Source organism: Opisthocomus hoazin, chromosome 5 (genome assembly GCF_030867145.1).
Source record: "Opisthocomus hoazin isolate bOpiHoa1 chromosome 5, bOpiHoa1.hap1, whole genome shotgun sequence".
Lineage (NCBI taxonomy): Eukaryota > Metazoa > Chordata > Aves > Opisthocomiformes > Opisthocomidae > Opisthocomus > Opisthocomus hoazin.
Window position 1 is genome coordinate 26998889 of NC_134418.1, and position 19442 is coordinate 27018330.

General features: G+C 49.2%; 1 protein-coding gene across 1 annotated transcript; it reads right to left on the reverse strand.

Annotated features, from left to right (window-relative positions):
* Positions 1 to 13188: 13188 nt before the first annotated feature.
* LOC104330358 (toll-like receptor 1) lies at positions 13189 to 19058 on the reverse strand. Its single transcript, XM_009935561.2, has one exon. The coding sequence runs from the start codon at positions 15235 to 15237 to the stop codon at positions 13210 to 13212; it is 2028 nt and encodes a 675-aa protein (XP_009933863.2). The 5' UTR covers positions 15238 to 19058; the 3' UTR covers positions 13189 to 13209.
* Between the last annotated feature and the right edge of the window lie 384 nt (positions 19059 to 19442).

Consider the following 19442-nt stretch of genomic DNA (forward strand, 5'->3'; position numbering starts at 1 on the left):
GCTCTCCCTGGTGCAGCGAATCTGAGTAATACATTACAGAAAACTCTGAGACATCTGTGACCCAAGACAAGACCAAAGATCATGAATCTTTCTCAATAAGCAGCAAGAATCTGCTTGTCAACTGATACTGTCTTATCCTCAAGTTAAAGGAGAAGTTCCCACTGCTGGGCACTAATCCATGAAAATTAATAGACTAAGGCACTTGTTGACAGAACAATAGTATCACAATCAAAGTGAGAACTCAATTACGCAAACCAGTGGCAGTTTTACTTCCAACATAATCCACGAAAAAGTTTCGTTGCATGGACAAAATCAAATACACCATCAGGTCTTGTCAGAACTGACTCCAGTGCACCCAGAGCTGTAAAAAGCAAAAGTATCTACACCTTTAGTTGCGGTATGTTTAATTTTCTTATCACCCTTCTTTATGAGACTTTAAAATACATTCAAATAAATAGTTTGCCATAAAGAAAAATTTGCAACTAGTTAAAATAAAACTGATATTCCTGAATACCTCTGTTAAATCATTAGGAACATTGCACAATGTTATTTTTACTAACGAAATTAGCAAAGCTGTGTTTGGGGCTGGTTTCAGTTTACTGATTAAGTCATTTTGCATGATACACAAAACCTAAGAGGTAGTGTATTTCTGTTCATAAATACCATCCTTCCCATAGTCAGCATGTGTGTACGCTCATGCAGATACCTTGTTCCTTTTCTGAAGTTTGTACTGCTGGGTTTTTTTGTAGTTGATTCTATCAACGAGCACCTATCTTCACAAACAGCCTCTGCTCAAGGCACATTTCACGCTTCTGCCTGTATGTTGTGATTACCTACCTGGAGATGAACCACAGCTACACTCAGCTGGATATCAGAAGCTATTCAGGACCAGCACTGTGCCCAAAGATGTAAAGAATCTCTCCAGCCAGTACTGCAGAAGGGAACTTCCAGGTGCAAAACATCAAGTTAAAACATAGCCAGAGCAGATGGACTCATCCAAGCACTCATGAAAAGTTAACACAATTATTGAAGGTTGCAAAGCCACTGTCTGGTCATATCGAGGACCTTATCTTCAGGTGCAACTCTCATTGTCACAACTTAACCCCGTGTGTCAAGTAGGTGACACAAGGGCTAAATATGCCACCACAAGTCAAATTGAGCAGAGGCTGTATCACTTTTATGTCCAAGCCTATTTTGCTTGGGCATAAATAGACACAAGGATCAATGTCCTGGGTTTGGCCAGAACAGGGTTAATTTTCACCGGACTCCAGGAAGGGGCACAGCCGGGGGGTGGGGGCTGACCCCACCTGGCCATACAGAGCCGGGTATTCCATACCATGTGCCGTCACGCTGGGTTCCGGTGGGGGGGGGCGGTGCGGCGGGAAGGCACTCGCGGCTTGGGCGGGCGCAGCGCCGGTCCGGTTTCGGGAGAGCGGCTGTTGTACGGTTCGTGGTTGTGTTTTCTCCTTATTTGTATCGTTGTTGTTCCTGTTTTCCCTCTGTTTGCTGTTCTGTTAAACTGCCCTTATCCCGACCCACCAGTTTCTGCCTCTTTCTTTCCATTTCTCCTCCGCACGCCGGCGGGGGGAGGGGCGGCCGCGTGGCGCTTTTGTTGCCGGCGGCAGCCGAAACCAAAACATTAAATTGGCGCCCAACGTGGGGCGGGGATAACGGCAGGGCTGAGCAGCGGGTGTTAAAACTGCTTTCTTAGATTTTGTTAAATTTTGTTGTAGGCATTTTTTCTGTGTTACTTAAATAGTCGCCGGTAAAAATGTTTCTGTCTTTCATCAGATGGTTGTGGTTTTTGAATCCGTACTTGCTGTACTTGTTCCCTGTGGTGCTATTCATCGTCACGGGGAAAAAGATCAGGATGATAATTTTGCTCTACCTTACGATATCGACTTATGATATGATAACATCACTGTGCATGAAATTAGTCTTGTATTTGCATGCGGCACTGCGGTCATTTCCGTACCTCGGATCCTATGTCTTAGATTTTGTTAATAATCAAACCCAGTCTGTGGGGAAAGCCGAAGGGGATACCTTCCCCCACTCTTTCGCCCCCCCCCCTCTCTCCCTCAGGCTGGTCCTAACTGCTTTTGAGAATTTCGAGTACCCGTGGGATGCTCAGGCCAGCACTCTCCTATTGTTCTGCCTCCTGAATGGGTTGCAGGTTTTGTTTAGGGTTAAGCAAGTCGTTAAGAACATCGTGCAGAGACCTGCCCCGGGGCTGGATAGCTGTGAGTGGCTGGGTGTGTGGGACAGCATGGGCAAGTACCTAGGGCAGTGGACACCCCCGATGTTTTTTAAACTCACCCCTGAGCAAGTACAGAATCCGGACAAACTAGTAAAGTATCTGCAAAAAGTGTGCTGCCACCCTGGGAACTCCAGAGAGACACAGATCACAGCAACGTGCTGGGGTCTGGCCCATGCCTACCGAGCTGCACTGTTTAACACTGTTCAGTGCCCTAAAGGGGAAAGAGGGGGAAACGAAGCAGCAGGCACTGCGGCTGGCGCTGCCCCCCCAGCCGGCCCTGCAGCCCCTCCAGCCCAGCAGGCAGTCACAGCCCCCCCGACCGGCACCGCCGCTGCCACAGCTGCAGGGTCTGCCTCGGTTTCCCTGGCAGGCACAGCAGCTGCTCCAGCCCCAGCTCCAGCTGCAGGCAGCGTGGCTGAGCCCAGTGACCAACCTGTGCAGGTAGCAGTCGCCCCCGTAAAACTAAAGAAAGACGCAAAGAGAGCAGATCGCTCCGGGAGGGATGACGATGAGCCAGGGTCATCACAGGAGATAGAGACAGAGATCATCACCCGGTCCCTGTCCCTGGGCGAGCTGCGAGACATGCGCAAAGATTTCAGCCGCCACCCAGGCGAGCACATTGCCACCTGGCTGCTGCGGTGCTGGGATAACGGGGCTAGCAGCTTGGAATTAGAGGGCAAGGAAGCCAAGCAGCTGGGATCCCTGGCCAGGGATGGGGGCATTGACAAGGCCATTGGGAAAAAGGAACAAGTCCTCAGCCTCTGGAGGAGACTTCTGTCAGGTGTGAGGGAGAGGTATCCCTTCAGTGACGATTTTGTATGCTATCCTGGCAAGTGGACCAATATGGAAAGGGGTATTCAGTACTTGAGGGGACTGGCTGTGCGGGAGCTGGTTTACTGTGACACAGACGATGAGCAGGTACCTACAGACCCAGATGAACTCCAGTGCTCACAATCCATGTGGAGGAAGTTTGTGCGGAGTGCACCCTCCTCGCATGCCAACTCACTGGCAGTTGTAAACTGGAAAGGTAAAGACACACCAACAGTGGACGAGGTGGCTGTCAGACTCCGCCAATATGAGGAAAGTCTCTCTTCCTCCCTTGTCTCAGCTGTAAATAAATTGTCCCAGAAGGTCCAGCGACTCGAACAGAGTATGTCCTACTCCCCACCTGTACGGGCCAGTGTCTCAGCTATTAGGGGCAAGCGTTTCCCTGCTCAGGAGAGGGAATACAGAGGCTACACACCACGGGGCACCCTGTGGTTTTACCTGCGTGACCACGGAGAGGACATGAGGAAGTGGGATGGAAAACCCACCTCAAGTCTAGAGGCACGAGTACGTGAGTTGCGAGGTAAAACAATCACCAAAGGGGACTCTGTTAGGAAAAATGCCGCTCCAGTTTCCAAAAGCCAGCTCTCCAGACCAGGTAGACAGTTTGATCTTGATTCCGATCCTCTGGAGGGGACCTCCAAGTCATTTTTACAGCAGGTGAGCAGCAATTTCTCTGACGAGGATTAGAGGGGCCCTGCCTCCAGCCAGGTGGAGGAAAGGGACAACCGTGTCTATTGGACGGTGTGGATTCGGTGGCCTGGCACATCAGATCCACAAGAGTATAAAGCTCTAGTGGACACTGGTGCACAGTGTACTTTAATGCCATCAGAGTTCAAAGGGTCAGAGCCCATTTGCATTTCGGGAGTGACAGGGGGGTCCCAAGAGCTGAGTGTACTGGAGGCTGAAGTGAGCCTCACTGGGCAGGACTGGCAGAAGCACCCCATTGTAACTGGCCCCGAGGCTCCGTGCATCCTTGGGATAGACTATCTTAGGAGAGGCTATTTCAAGGACCCAAAGGGGTATCGGTGGGCTTTTGGCATAGCTGCTGTGGAGACGGAAGAAATTAAACAGCTGTCCATTTTGCCTGGTCTCTCGGAGGATCCTTCCGTTGTGGGGTTGCTGAGGGTTGAAGAACAACAGGTACCCATCGCGACCACAACGGTGCACCCGCGACAGTATCGTACCAACCGAGACTCCCTTCTCCCCATTCATCAGCTGATCCGCCAGCTGGAGAGTCAAGGAGTGATCAGCAAAACTCGCTCACCCTTTAATAGTCCCATATGGCCAGTGAGAAAATCTACTGGAGAGTGGAGACTGACAATAGACTACCGTGGCCTGAATGAAGTCACACCACCGCTGAGTGCTGCTGTGCCAGACATGCTAGAACTTCAATATCAGCTGGAGTCAAAGGCAGCCAAGTGGTATGCTACAATTGACATCGCTAATGCATTCTTCTCCATCCCTTTGGCAGCAGAGTGCAGGCCACAGTTTGCTTTCACCTGGAGGGGCATCCAGTACACCTGGAATCGACTGCCCCAGGGGTGGAAACACAGTCCCACCATTTGCCATGGACTAATCCAGACTGCACTGGAAAAGGGTGAAGCCCCAGAACATCTGCAGTACATCGATGACATCATTATATGGGGCGACACAGCAGAGGAGGTTTTTGAGAAAGGGGAGAAAATAGTTCAGATCCTTCTGAAAGCCGGTTTCGCCATTAAGCGAAGTAAAGTAAAGGGACCTGCGCAAGAGATCCAGTTTTTGGGAATAAAATGGCAGGATGGGTGCCGTCAAATCCCAATGGATGTCATCAACAAAATAGCAGCTATGTCTCCACCAACCAGCAAAAAGGAAGCACAGGCCTTCCTGGGTGTTGTGGGTTTTTGGAGGATGCACATCCCAAATTACAGCCAGATCGTGAGTCCTCTGTACCACGTGACCCGGAAGAAGAATGATTTTGAATGGGGCCCTGAGCAACGACAGGCATTTGAACAAATTAAACGGGAGATAGTTCATGCCGTAGCCCTTGGTCCAGTCCGGTCAGGGCAAGATGTCAAAAACGTGCTCTACACCGCAGCCAGGGAGAATGGCCCAACCTGGAGTCTCTGGCAGAAAGCACCAGGGGAGACTCGAGGTCGACCCCTGGGGTTCTGGAGCTGGGGATACAAAGGATCTGAGGCCCGCTATACTCCCACTGAAAAAGAGATTCTGGCAGCATATGAAGGCGTTCGAGCTGCTTCAGAAGTGGTCGGCACTGAAGCACAGCTCCTCCTAGCTCCACGATTGCCGGTCCTGGGCTGGATGTTCAAAGAGAGGGTCCCTTCTACGCATCATGCCACCGATGCTACGTGGAGTAAGTGGGTCGCTCTGATCACCCAGCGCGCCCGAATGGGAAACCCCAGTCGCCCAGGAATTCTGGAGGTCATCATGGACTGGCCAGAAGGCAAAGATTTTGGAGCATCGCCAGAGGAGGAGGTGACACGTGCTGAAGAGGCCCCACTGTATAACCAGCTGCCAGAAGATAAGAAACAGTATGCCCTGTTCACGGATGGGTCCTGTCGCATTGTGGGGAAGCAGCGGAGGTGGAAGGCTGCTGTATGGAGCCCTACACGACAAGTCGCGGAAACTGCCGAGGGAGAAGGTGAGTCCAGCCAGTTTGCAGAGGTGAAAGCCATCCAGCTGGCTTTAGACATTGCCAGTCGAGAGAAGTGGCCAGTGCTCTATCTTTACACTGACTCTTGGATGGTGGCCAATGCCTTGTGGGGGTGGCTGCAGCAATGGAAGAAGAACAACTGGCAGCGCAGAGGCAAACCTATCTGGGCTGCCCCATTGTGGCAAGATATTGCTGCCCGGCTAGAGCAGTTGGCTGTAAAAGTCCGTCACGTGGACGCCCACGTCCCTAAGAGTCGGGCCACTGAGGAACATCAAAACAACCACCAGGTAGATCAGGCTGCTAAGATTGAAGTGGCTCAGGTGGATCTGGACTGGCAACATAAGGGTGAACTCTTTATAGCTCGGTGGGCCCATGACACCTCGGGCCACCAAGGAAGAGACGCGACATACAGATGGGCTCGTGACCGAGGGGTGGACTTGACCATGGACACTATCGCACAGGTTATCCATGAATGTGAGACATGCACTGCAATCAAGCAAGCCAAGCGGGTAAAGCCTCAGTGGTATGGAGGACGATGGCTAAAATATAAATACGGGGAGGCTTGGCAGATTGACTACATCACACTGCCACAAACCCGCCAAGGCAAGCGCTATGTGCTCACAATGGTGGAGGCCACCACCGGATGGCTGGAAACCTACCCTGTGCCCCATGCCACTGCCCGGAATACCATCCTGGGCCTGGAAAAACAGGTCCTGTGGCGACATGGCACTCCCGAAAGAATCGAGTCGGACAATGGGACTCACTTTCGCAACAGCTTCATAGACACCTGGGCCAAAGAACATGGTATTGAGTGGGTGTATCACATCCCCTACCATGCACCAGCCTCTGGAAAGATCGAACAGTACAATGGGCTGCTAAAAACCACTTTGAGGGCAATGGGGGGTGGGACTTTCAAAAATTGGGATGCCCATTTAGCAAAGGCCACCTGGTTGGTTAACACCAGAGGGTCCACCAACCGGGCTGGTCCTGCCCAGTCAAAACCTCAGCGCCCCGTAGAAGGGGATAAAGTCCCTGTAGTGCACATGCGGAACATGTTAGGGAAGACGGTTTGGGTTAGTCCTGCCTCGGGCAAAGGCAAGCCCGTCCGCGGGATTGCTTTTGCTCAAGGACCTGGGTGTACCTGGTGGGTAATGCGGAAGGATGGGGAAGTCCGATGTGTACCTCATGGGGATTTAATTTTGGGCGAGAATAGTCCATAAATAAATTGTATAAAGTTAATTGTTAAATAACCCTGTCACTGTCTGTTATCACTGTTATAATTGTTATATTTTGTACCAGTAGTAGCATAGTAAGAATCGTCCAGATTAAAGAAGGATGGACTTTTTCGATGAAAACCTAGCAGAGCACAGCAATGATGGAACTGGACCTGGTTTTCAACAACTGGCATCCAGCAACTTCATCAAGATCAACATCTCCTGCAGACTGTGGGCACGGGCTGCACCAGATACATCAGCCGTGAGCTCCGGATGCAGCAAGTGACCGCCCATCACCACACATCACCTCCCCTGCCACGGAAGACCGTAACGACAGATGGAGCCCGAAGTCATGGATTAAATGAACTCAACGGACACTTTAGAGTGATGATCCATAGACTAAGGGAATGATATCTGGAGACAGGAGAAGTGGTGGTGATCGACCGGACAATGGGGGACCTGGGCATGACGTAGATGGTATGGAATAAGGGGTGGATAATGTCCTGGGTTTGGCCAGAACAGGGTTAATTTTCACCGGACTCCAGGAAGGGGCACAGCCGGGGGGTGGGGGCTGACCCCACCTGGCCATACAGAGCCGGGTATTCCATACCATGTGCCGTCACGCTGGGTTCCGGTGGGGGGGGGCGGTGCGGCGGGAAGGCACTCGCGGCTTGGGCGGGCGCAGCGCCGGTCCGGTTTCGGGAGAGCGGCTGTTGTACGGTTCGTGGTTGTGTTTTCTCCTTATTTGTATCGTTGTTGTTCCTGTTTTCCCTCTGTTTGCTGTTCTGTTAAACTGCCCTTATCCCGACCCACCAGTTTCTGCCTCTTTCTTTCCATTTCTCCTCCGCACGCCGGCGGGGGGAGGGGCGGCCGCGTGGTGCTTTTGTTGCCGGCGGCAGCCGAAACCAAAACAATCAAAGCTGTGGAAATCAAACTGGTAACACAAAGCCACCTAGCAGAATACAGGACTTTGTCATTGATTGGTTTATCAATAGTACTTCCTCTTGACCAAAGTGACTACAAATGAGCATTATAATCAATCTCAATAAATATTTCTGAAAGGAAAAAGAGCCAAACTGAAGCCCTGAGTAAAAACACGAGTTTCACAGAGGTTTTGAACCTTCGCCTCAGCAGAATGCCTCACTTCCCACAGAGTCCCATTTCCTTCCCTCGAGCGCCTGTCCCTGCTCTAACCCTCTGCAGCTGAGCTTCAGCGCCAATGCTTTGTAACATTTCTAAAGCTAAAAAAGGTCCAAGCGTTCAGCAGGGCAACCCACATTGCACTAGGACGCCCAGTCTGTCACAGCTCAGTTTCCTTTATACTACAGACTACTTAAATTTACATAACAACATTTACACTTTCACTTCATTCTGCACATTATCTAGGTTTTAGAGGGTGTTTAACCCCCATGTTATCAGTTTTGTATGTTGATATTATTATGTATGTAAAAATAGCATTCCTGCTAGTCACCAAGACGACTAGTCAAATGCCAGGAATCTGCTCTAATACAGCATCTGACATCAGAATATATTTACATACTCCCTTTTCCTGATACCTGGAGTGTATTAGCAGTTACAGCTTTCAGTGCAGAACCAGTTGCAGACTCACATCATCAGGGTGCACAGAAAAGGGCAGCTACTTCCAAAATGTGCAGACAAAGTGGGGCTGACATGGGCTGTGAGACTAACACACAGGCCCACGTACAGGAAAAATTTCTTCTTGGACTAAGACCGCTTTTATAGAAAGCATTCAGAGTATGGTGGAGGCTAAAATAATTGTTTGAAATATTCTGATATGTATTGCTTGAGAAACTCATTCTCTCCTGCGGAATCAGAGAAACTAGATGCAGCAATTCACTGCACGTGTACCTCTTTTGTCAATTATCTGACACATAGCATGGACAAAAATCTAATAGTATACAGGCTTCTGGTTCCAAACTACAAGTTTTAATCGCTCCCCATGTTCATCACAAGCCTCCTTTTTCAGCATTATTCACAAAAGGATTTTGGACATATACCAGAAACCTGTAATTATATATTTCCGCTTATGATCGCATCAGCTACGTTCCCAGAGGTCACATAGTTCCCAAGTTCTTTCCAAAGTAGCAAGCAAACCCCTGCAAAAACCTTTCAGTCCTGAAAGAAATAATTAATTTGTGGCTACAGCTGTGCGCTCCCACCTGAGTAACAGGAAGGACTCCTGGTGCACTCTGACTTTCAGAGGGTTTCTCTGTCCTCTGGCCAACAGAAGAAGCCGTACAAATTATTAATGCTTCACACACAACAGGGGACGCTAACTGCATTACAGAAGTTTCAAGGGCTGCTGACCTGGAACTCTGAGGCTTTCAAAGAAAATTTTCAAGCAAGGTACTGTGTAACAAAACCACTTGTCCCTGGTTATGTGAAAGGGATAGGCAAACCAAGTTAAGTCTGTTCATCTTCAGTTTTCTAAGCGTTCAATGAGTCATACACTGAAGCATTAGTTGGAGGAGAAGGAGAAAGCACAGAAAACGTTTGTTTCCGCAGTCCTCAGTTAAATCCCTGCAATTTGGTAATAGGTGTGTCATATTAATTTTGAGGCTAAGTGGGATGAGAAAGCTGGATGTTAAACTTGACCTTTCCCCTACAAAATGCACGCAGCATGGGAAACAAACAGGAGGAGCTGGAAGCAATCGTGCTGCTGGAAAGCTACGACCTGATTGCCATCACGGAAACTTGGTGGGATGAATCCCACGACTGGAATGTGGCTCTTGATGGCTACAGGCTGTTCAGAAGGGACAGGTGAGGAAGGAGGGGTGGGGATGTTGCCTTTTACATCAAGAAAACACTACAGAGTGAAGAGCTGTCCCTGAAGAATAACCACGAGCAGGTCGAAAGCTTATGGGTAAGAATCAGAGAGAGAGGCAACAAAGGGAACCTAGTGGTTGGTGTCTACTACAGGCCGCCAGATCAAGAGGAGCTGATAGACGAAGCGTTCTTCCTCCAACTCCAGGAGGCCTCGCGCTCGCAGGCTCTCGTCCTACTGGGGGACTTCAACTACCCCGACATCTGCTGGAAAAGCAACACGGCAAGGTGTAGGCAATCCAGCAGGTTCCTAGAATGCATTGAAGACAACTTCTTAAGCCAGGTAATAAGCACCCCTACCCGAGGGGATGCAATAGTAGACCTGGTGGTCACCAGTGCGAGTGAGCTCGTTGGGGATGTCAAGATCGGAGGTAGCCTGGGCTGCAGTGACCACGCGCTGGTGGAACTAACGCTACTGAGGGAAATGGGAATAACGAAAAGCATAGTCAGGACCCTAAATTTTAGGAGGGCAAAATTCCAGCTCTTCAAGGAGATAGTCAGAAGGACTCCCTGGGAAACGGTCCTCAGGGACAGGGGAACAGAACAGAGCTGGCAGGTCTTTAAGGATGTATTCCAGCGAGCGCAAGAGCTCTCGATCCCCAAGTGTAAGAAGTTGGGCAGAGAAGGGAAGAGACCGGCATGGCTGAGGCAAGAGACGCTGGTCAAACTAAGGAAGAACTGCACAGGCAGTGGAAGCAGGGACTGGCTTCCTGGGAAGAGTATAGGAAAGCTGCCCAGTTGTGTAGGGATGGGGTCAGGAAGGCCAAGGCACAACTGGAGCTGAACTTGGCAAGGGATGTGAAAAATAACAAGAAGGGCTTCTACAGGTGTGTCAGCCGGAAAAAGATGGTCAAAGAAAGCGTACCCCCGCTCATGAGCGAGACCGGCGAACTGGCAACAGCAGATGAGGAGAAAGCTGAGATACTCAACAACTTTTTTGCCTCAGTCTTCACTGACAACCTCTCTCCTCACCCCTCTCGAGTCGATGAATGGCATGAAGGAGACCAGGAGGGTAAAATCCCTCCAGCTGTAAGTGAAGACCAGGTTCGGGACCTCCTGCAGAACCTAAATGTACAGAAGTCCATGGGACCTGATGAGATGCATCCCAGAGTCCTGAGGGAACTGGCTGACGTAGTTGCCAAGCCACTCCCCATGATATTTGAAAAGTCATGGCAGTCAGGGGAAGTTCCCAGTGACTGGAAAAAGGGAAACATTGTGCCCCTTTTCAAAAAGGGTAGAAAGGAAGACCCTGGAAACTACCGACCTGTCAGCCTCACCTCTGTGCCTGGGAAGATCATGGATCAGATCCTCCTAGAAGATACGCTAAGGCACATGGAGGCCAGGGAGGTGATTCGAGACAGCCAGCATGGCTTCACCAAGGGCAAGTCCTGCCTCACATACCTAGTGGCTTTCTATGATGGTGTAACAACAACGGTGGACAAGGGAAAACCAATGGATGTGATCTATCTGGATTTTTGTAAAGCCTTTGACACGGTCCCCCACAACATCCTTCTCTCTAAATCGGAGAGCCATGGATTTGATGGGTGGACCATTCGGTGGATAAGGAATTGGTTGGATGGTCGCAGCCAAAGGGTAGTGGTCAATGGCTCAATGTCCAGATGGAGACCAATGACGAGTGGAGTCCCTCAGGGGTCCGTACAGGGACCGGTGCTGTTCAATATATTCATCAATGACATGGACAGCGACATCGAGTGTACCCTCAGCAAGTTTGCAGATGACACCAAGCTGAGTGGTACGGTCGAGACAACAGAAGGACAGGATGCCATCCAGAGGGACCTGGACAAGCTGGAGAGGTGGGCCTGTGTGAACCTCATGAGGTTCAACAAGGGCAAGTGCAAGGTCCTACACCTGGGTCGGGGTAATCCCCAGTACCAATACAGGCTGGGGGATGAAAGGATCGAGAGTAGCTCTGCTGAGAGGGACTTGGGGGTACTGATAGACGAAAGGCTGGACATGAGCCGGCAATGTGCGCTGGCAGCCCAGAGGGCCAACCGTGTCCTGGGCTGCATCGGGAGAAGCGTGGCCAGCAGGGCGAGAGAGGTGATTCTGCCCCTCTACTCTGCTCTGGTGAGACCTCACCTGGAGTACTGCGTTCAGCTCTGGAGCCCTCAGCACAAGAAGGACATGGAACTGTTGGAGCAGGTCCAAAGGAGGGCTACAAAAATGATCCGAGGGCTGGAGCACCTCTCCTATGAGGACAGGCTGAGAGACTTGGGCTTGTTCAGCCTGGAGAAGAGAAGGCTGCGCGGAGACCTGATTGCAGCATTTCAGTACTTAAAGGGAGCCTATAGAAAAGTTGGGGACAATCTTTTTAGTAGAGACAGCAGTGACAGGACGACGGGAAACGGTTTTAAACTAAAACAGGGTAGGTTTAGGCTGGATATAAGGAAGAAATTCTTTACAATGAGGGTGGTGAAACACTGGAACGGGTTGCCCAGAGAGGCAGTGGAGGCCCCATCCCTGGAAACATTCAAGACCAGGTTGGACAGGGCTCTGAGCAACCTGATCTAGTTAGTGGTGTCCCTGCTCACTGCGGAGGGGTTGGACTAGATGACCTCTAGGGGCCCCTTCCAACCCAAACCTTTCTATAACTCTATGATTCTAAATCATTAAACGGTCACTCACAGTTCAAGACTTCAAGTCAAGAGACCTCAGCGTACTTATACCTCAGGCAAATGAAGGCAGTTCTGTTACTGTAGATACTTCCTTGGTCCCTCTGGTCAGGGTATCTCTCAGGATCAAAATGGTACAAGGACTCTAACCAGGGGATGGGAATTCGAGCTCTGATTGTCAATTCACTGCTTCTCCCTTGCAGCAGTGCCAAACTATGAGCCCCAATAGAGGAAGTAGCTAGTCTTTCATTTTCTTTTTCTTTTCATATTTTTTTTTAAAAAAACCCAGACCTTTCTTCCTCACTCAGTCCTCTTTTGTGGCACGGCCATTTTTGTCCACCTGTGCTGGATGTTCACAGAGTCCTGTATGTAGGTCGCATCCTTTTAAGCTTCACTGAATCTGTGAAAACACTACCCAGGAACCATCTCAAGATCTGGACTTCTAGACATCTTCTCAGGATGCGTAATTTTCTTTGTTGCAAACAAATTTTAGCAAAAGAGATCCTGTGACTAAGCTGCTGAAGCCTTGTGATTAATACAGCTCTGCAAAATGTCCAGCAATTCACTCTTCCACATTTGTGATTTGCTGTCTCTGTATCAATCTCAAGAGAATTCCAGTAAGGTAGTTGAATTTTGCCTGCAGTTAGGATGCAGCATAGACAGTTAGGTAGAAACAAGGTTCTGTAGCAAAAAGTTAAATGCATTGACAACCACTGGAAATCATAAAGCATTTATTACTTCACCAAGGAAAAAACAGAAGAAACTCCATGAGAAAGAGTCTTAAACTGTTTCCCCACATCTCTGTCCACCAGCCATTGGCAGGTCAATGCTAATAGCTGCCCTCAGGTTGGCCCAGAAAAGGGCACGCTTGCTCCTCTCCTTTGGCCACTCCAGGTAGGTTCGCTTTGCCATGAGAGCCTTCAGCTTGTGATACCTGGCAGGGATAATATATGCAGGGAGCGGCTCCAGTAAAATGAGGATTAAGCTGTTGGAATTCTCACTGAATAATTTGTGGTGGGCAAAGTACAGCTCGTAGTGACACCACTCGCTCTGCACAAAGTTGGGCGACAACACAAAGATCGACTTGTAGCTCTTCTCAATGCAGTCAATGATGTTCTCCACAATGCTCTTTCCGGGGATGAAGTTTCTCTCATGCTGGCACAGTTGTACACAGCCCTCCCCCTTCTCCAGGTTCGGGATCAGCTCATTCTTCACCCACAAAGAATCGCGCTCGCTGTAGGAAATGAACGCATGGAACTGCAGAACTGTCTCCTGCTCTTCAGGGTGGTTGTGCCAAGCTCTCCGCTTCGTCTGCGTCCACTGCCATGTCATCCGCACGTACCACGGCACATCCAGGTAGATGCACAGAAAGACCACCACAGCCACCAGCACCAGCGTCAGCAGCAGAGCCGTCACAAGCAGCAGCGCCGTGTTGCAAGCCAGTTCCGTCAGGTGGAAGTCCTTCAGCTGCGTTCCTCGCAAGCCTTCCGGGTACTCGCACTCATACGCCGACGGCCAGCCGAACAGCCTCCCCCCAGACTGCCTCTCCAGGTGGATAAAGGCTTGCAGTTCACAGGTACACTTGAACGGGTTGTGCCCGGCTTGTAGCTCCCTGACTCTTGGGCAGCTCTGGAAGAAGTCGGCAGATGGGGTGAGGATCATGTTCATCTCTGCATTCAGCAACTCCAGGGATGTAAAGCTACTGCACCCCGGCAGGTCAGCCAGCCTGTTCGATGCCAGGTTCAGCTCCTTCAAGGATTTCAGCTCAGCCATCCCCTTGGCGACGCTGCTGATCTGATTGTTTTGTAGGTCGAGTTTTTTGATGTTGACCGGCAAGCACTCAAACACCAATTCCGTCAACTGATTTGAGGACAAGTCCAGCTCTATCAGCGACTCAGACCATTGGCACTGCACATCAGCTCCATCGTGGCGCAGCAAGTTGCTGCTCATGTCCAGATATTTCAGTGATTTCATACGGCTGGTCATGAAGCTTACCTTGGAAAGGCTCTCAAATTTGTTCTTCCGCAAGATTAATGTCTCCAGTTGAATTAATCTGTCACAGCTTTGAAATAGAAGATCTGTTAAATCATTCTTTAAAAAATTTAAGTATCTAAAGGAACTGTCAGACGAAGGACACAGCATATGTATCATCTGCGATTCAGCTATTGTCAAGGCTGCAATATTCATGTCTGCAAATATTTTGTATAGGTCCTCCTGTGAGAAGTACATATCTGTGATTAAAATTTTCTTCATTGTTAGTGCTTTCATAAAGGTACCTGAATAGTCAAAGTCATAGCTTTCAATGTCCGACAATTGTGTTACGTTGTTAATATTGAAGTATTCAATGGATGAGTGCCATACAGTCTGAAAAATTTCAATAAGAGCATTCCAGTCCACTGACACATTTGTTAGTGTCAAATTCTGTAACCTGGAGCCTTGTCTGAAATTAGATAATAAAGCTACTAATTTTTCTACATTGTCATTTGTGATTTCTGACAATAACAGGCTTTCTGTAGTATTTTCTACCACAACCCACCCAAAATTAGCTTTAGACTGATAACTATTTGTATACAGGAGTGGCAGACTCTTGATTTTTTTGCCAGAACCATCTTCTGGAAAATTATGAGAAACAGATGTAAAGAGTTCATTTTCTACAGACAGGCTGACATGGTTCCAAAAAGTTAATGCAAACAGACACTTGTAAAGAAAAAAGTTTCTGAGAGATCTCGTATTTTCTGTCATATTGGTTTCTGGTTCCTTGGAGATGCTCACTACTTTTCTTATCTGTCCATCTTTGTTCTCACCCATTAGCAAAACAAACAAAAAACAGATTGCATGATTAAGTGGCTATGCAGGAACCATCACAGAGACTGATTTTTTTGAAGATTCCAATTTCACATTTTTCCCTTTGACTCAAAAAGCATTGAAGGCACCTATTATGCAGGAGAGGCATTTTTTATTAAGAGAAAACCAGTGAAATTTCTATTTGGTAAAAAAGCTGTATTTAATACATAATGAGTCTATTTGTTACAAAACATGTCTGATTTCATGGGTGACTAAAATTTGCTGCTTATTTGCAGAATTACTGCTATGATTCAATATATTATGAAGGCTTCCCACAACTGTATGATACACTTTGATCATGAAGTACAACATTTGAGGTCAGTATGGTCATCCTATCCTCAGATTCTCTCTTGAAGGACATGAACTAGACTCAGAGAGATTTTTTTAAATGGACTTGTGACTATAAAACCTGGACTGAAACACACGATGGAGGTTCAAGAGAGTGAATCAAAATCTGAATGTCTTTAGGTAGCTGAGATTGGCCATTAGTGCTTATTTTAACTGGGGAGACCGGGGCGGGGGGTAGGATGTTCTACATTTATGCTATGGGAAAGTCCACAGAAGAGTACACATCTTCTCCGGGCTTGAGCATCTCCTGAACTTAGACTCTGGAAGTGGGGTGTGCCCATGTCTGATCTGTCAGGTGTACACAGAGGACATCAAACACACACTTGAAAATATTTCCACGCTACACAAAAAATACCAGTTGCAGGACCTCTGCACACAAAATCTAATCCTGATCTAATGACACTGACCTCAAATGTCTCTGTTATGAGAGAGAGGCTTATTTAAACACAATTTAGAGACAAATCAAAACTACGGTTTTGCTTTGATTTTCCCTAATGAAGGACACTTATCCTTTCTGTATGTAGGAGCTTAGGGTAGCCAGCCTCCCTTTGTTTAAGTCAGCCACTGTGAGTACGACCTTAAACCTCCTTTTAGATATTGCCATATATCCATTAAACCACCTTTCTGAAAGAGGAACCAGTAACAACTTAACTTTAAATCAAGATTGTTTTGGTTTCGGCTGCCGCCGGCAACAAAAGCGCCACGCGGCCGCCCCTCCTTCCGCTGGGGTGCGGAGGAGAATGGAAAGAAACAGGCAGAAACTGGTGGGTCGGGATAAGGGCAGTTTAACAGAACAGCAAACAAAGGGAACAGGAACAACAATGAAACAGAAAAAAGGGGTTACACAGAACAAACCCGCAGAACAGAGCCCGCAGAACAGAACCGCTCTCTCGGAACGAACCGCCGCTGAGCCCTCCCAAGCCATGAGTGCCTTCCTGCCGCGCACCCCCCCGAAACCAGCATGACGGCACATGGTATGGAATACCCTGCTCTGTTTGGCCAGGTTGGGGTTGGGTCAGCCCACCCGGCTGTGCCCCTTCCTGGATTCTGGTGAAAATTAACCCTGTCCTGGCCGAACCCAGGACATTATCCACCCCTTATTCCATACCATCTACGTCATGCCCAGGTCCCCCATTGTCCAGTTGATCACCACCACTTCTCCTGTCTCCAGATATCATTCCCTTAGTCTATGGATCATCACTCTAAAGTGTCCGTTGAGTTCATTTAATCCATGACTTCGGGCTCCATTGTTGTAATGGTCTTCCCTGGCAGGAGAGATGATGTGTGGTGATGGGCGGTCGCTTGCTGCATCCGGAGCTCACGGCTGATGTATCTGGTGCGGCCTGTGCCCACAGTCTGCAGGTTGGAGACATCGATCTCGATGAAGTTGCTGGGTGCCAGTTGTTGAAAACCAGGTCCAGTCCCATCATCACTATGCTCTGCTAGATTTTCATGCAAAAAGTCCATCCTTCTTTAATCTGGATGATTCTTACTACGATACTACTGGTACAACACATAACAATTATAACAGTGATAACAGACAGTGAAACGGGTAATTTAACAACTAACTTTATACAATTTATTGTTTAAGGACTATTCTCACCCAAAATCAAATCCCCATGAGGTACACATCGGACTTCCCCATCCTTCCGCATTACCCATCAGGTACACCCAGGTCCTTGAGCGAAAGCAATCCCGTGGACGGGCTTGCCTTTGCCCGAGGCAGGACTAACCCAAACCGTCTTCCCTAACATGTTCCGCATATGCACTACAGGGACTTTATCCCCTTCTACGGAGCACTGAGGTTTTGACTGGGCAGGACCAGCCCGGTTGGTGGACCCTCTGGTGTTAACCAACCAGGTGGCCTTTGCTAAGTGAGTATCCCAGTTTTTGAAGGACCCACCCCCATTGCCCTCAAAGTGGTTTTTAGCAGCCCATTGTACTGCTCGATCTTTCCAGAGGCTGGTGCATGGTAGGGGATGTGATACACCCACTCAATACCATGTTCTTTGGCCCAGGTGTCTATGAAGCTGTTGCGAAAGTGAGTCCCATTGTCCGACTCGATTCTTTCGGGAGTGCCATGTCGCCACAGGACCTGTTTTTCCAGGCCCAGGATTGTATTCCGGGCAGTGGCATGGGGCACAGGGTAGGTTCCCAGCCATCCGGTGGTGGCCTCCACCATTGTGAGCACATAGCGCTTGCCTTGGCGGGTTTGTGGCAGTGTGATGTAGTCAATCTGCCAAGCCTCCCCGTATTTATATTTTAGCCATTGTCCTCCATACCACTGAGGCTTTACCCGCTTGGCTTGCTTGATTGCAGCGCATGTCTCACATTCATGGATAACCTGTGCGATAGTGTCCATGGTCAAGTCCACCCCTCGGTCACGAGCCCATCTGTATGTCGCGTCTCTTCCTTGGTGGCCCGAGGTGTCATGGGCCCACCGAGCTATAAAGAGTTCACCCTTATGTTGCCAGTCCAGATCCACCTGAGCCACTTCAATCTTAGCAGCCTGATCTACCTGGTGGTTGTTTTGATGTTCCTCAGTGGCCCGACTCTTAGGGATGTGGGCGTCCATGTGACGGACTTTTACAACCAACTGCTCCAAACGGGCAGCAATATCTTACCACAATGGGGCAGCCCAGATGGATTTGCCTCTGCACTGCCAGTTGTTCTTCTTCCATTGCTGCAGCCACCCCCACAAGGCACTGGCCACCATCCAGGAGTCGGTGTAAAGATAGAGCACTGGCCACTTCTCTCGACTGGCAGTGTCTAAAGCCAGCTGGATGGCTTTCGCCTCTGCAAACTGGCTGGACTCACCTTCTCCCTCGGCAGTTTCAGCGACTTGTCGTGTAGGGCTCTATACAGCAGCCTTCCACCTCCGCTGCTTCCCCACAATGCGACAGGACCCATCCGTGAACAGGGCATACTGTTTCTTATCTTCTGGCAGCTGGTTATACAGTGGGGCCTCTTCAGCACGTGTCATCTCCTCCTCCTTCCCTTCTGGCCAGTCCCTGATTACCTCCAGAATTCCTGGGCGACTGGGGTTTCCCATTCGGGCGCGCTGGGTGATCAGCGCGACCCACTTACTCCACGTAGCATCGGTGGCATGATGCATAGAGGGGACCCTCTCTTTGAACATGCAGCGCAGGACCGGCAATCGTGGTGCTAGGAGGAGCTGTGCTTCAGTGCTGACCACTTCTGAAGCAGCTTGAACCCCTTCATATGCTGCCAGAATCTCTTTTTTAGTGGGAGTATAGCGGGTCTCGGATCCTTTGTATCCCCGGCTCCAAAACCCCAGGGGTCGACCTCGAGTCTCCCCTGGTGCTTTGTGCCAGAGACTCCAGGTTGGGCCATTCTCCCCGGCTGTGGTGTAGAGCACGTTTTTAACATCTTGCCCTGACCGGACTGGACTAAGGGCTACGGCATGAACTATCTCCCGTTTAATTTGTTCAAATGCCTGTCATTGCTCAGGGCCCCATTCAAAATCATTCTTCTTCCGGGTCACGTGATAGAGGACTTACAATCTGGCTGTAATTTGGGATGTGCATCCTCCAAAAACCCACAACACCCAGGAAGGCCTGTGCTTCCTTTTTGCTGGTTGGTGGGGACATAGCTGCTATTTTGTTGATGACATCCATTGGGATTTGACGGCGCCCATCCTGCCATTTTATTCCTAAAAACTGGATCTCTTGAGCAGGTCCCTTTACTTTACTTCGCTTAATGGCGAAACCGGCTTTCAGAGGATCTGAACTATTTTCTCCCCTTTCTCAAAAACTTCGTCCGCTGTGTCACCCCATACAATGATGTCATCGATGTACTGC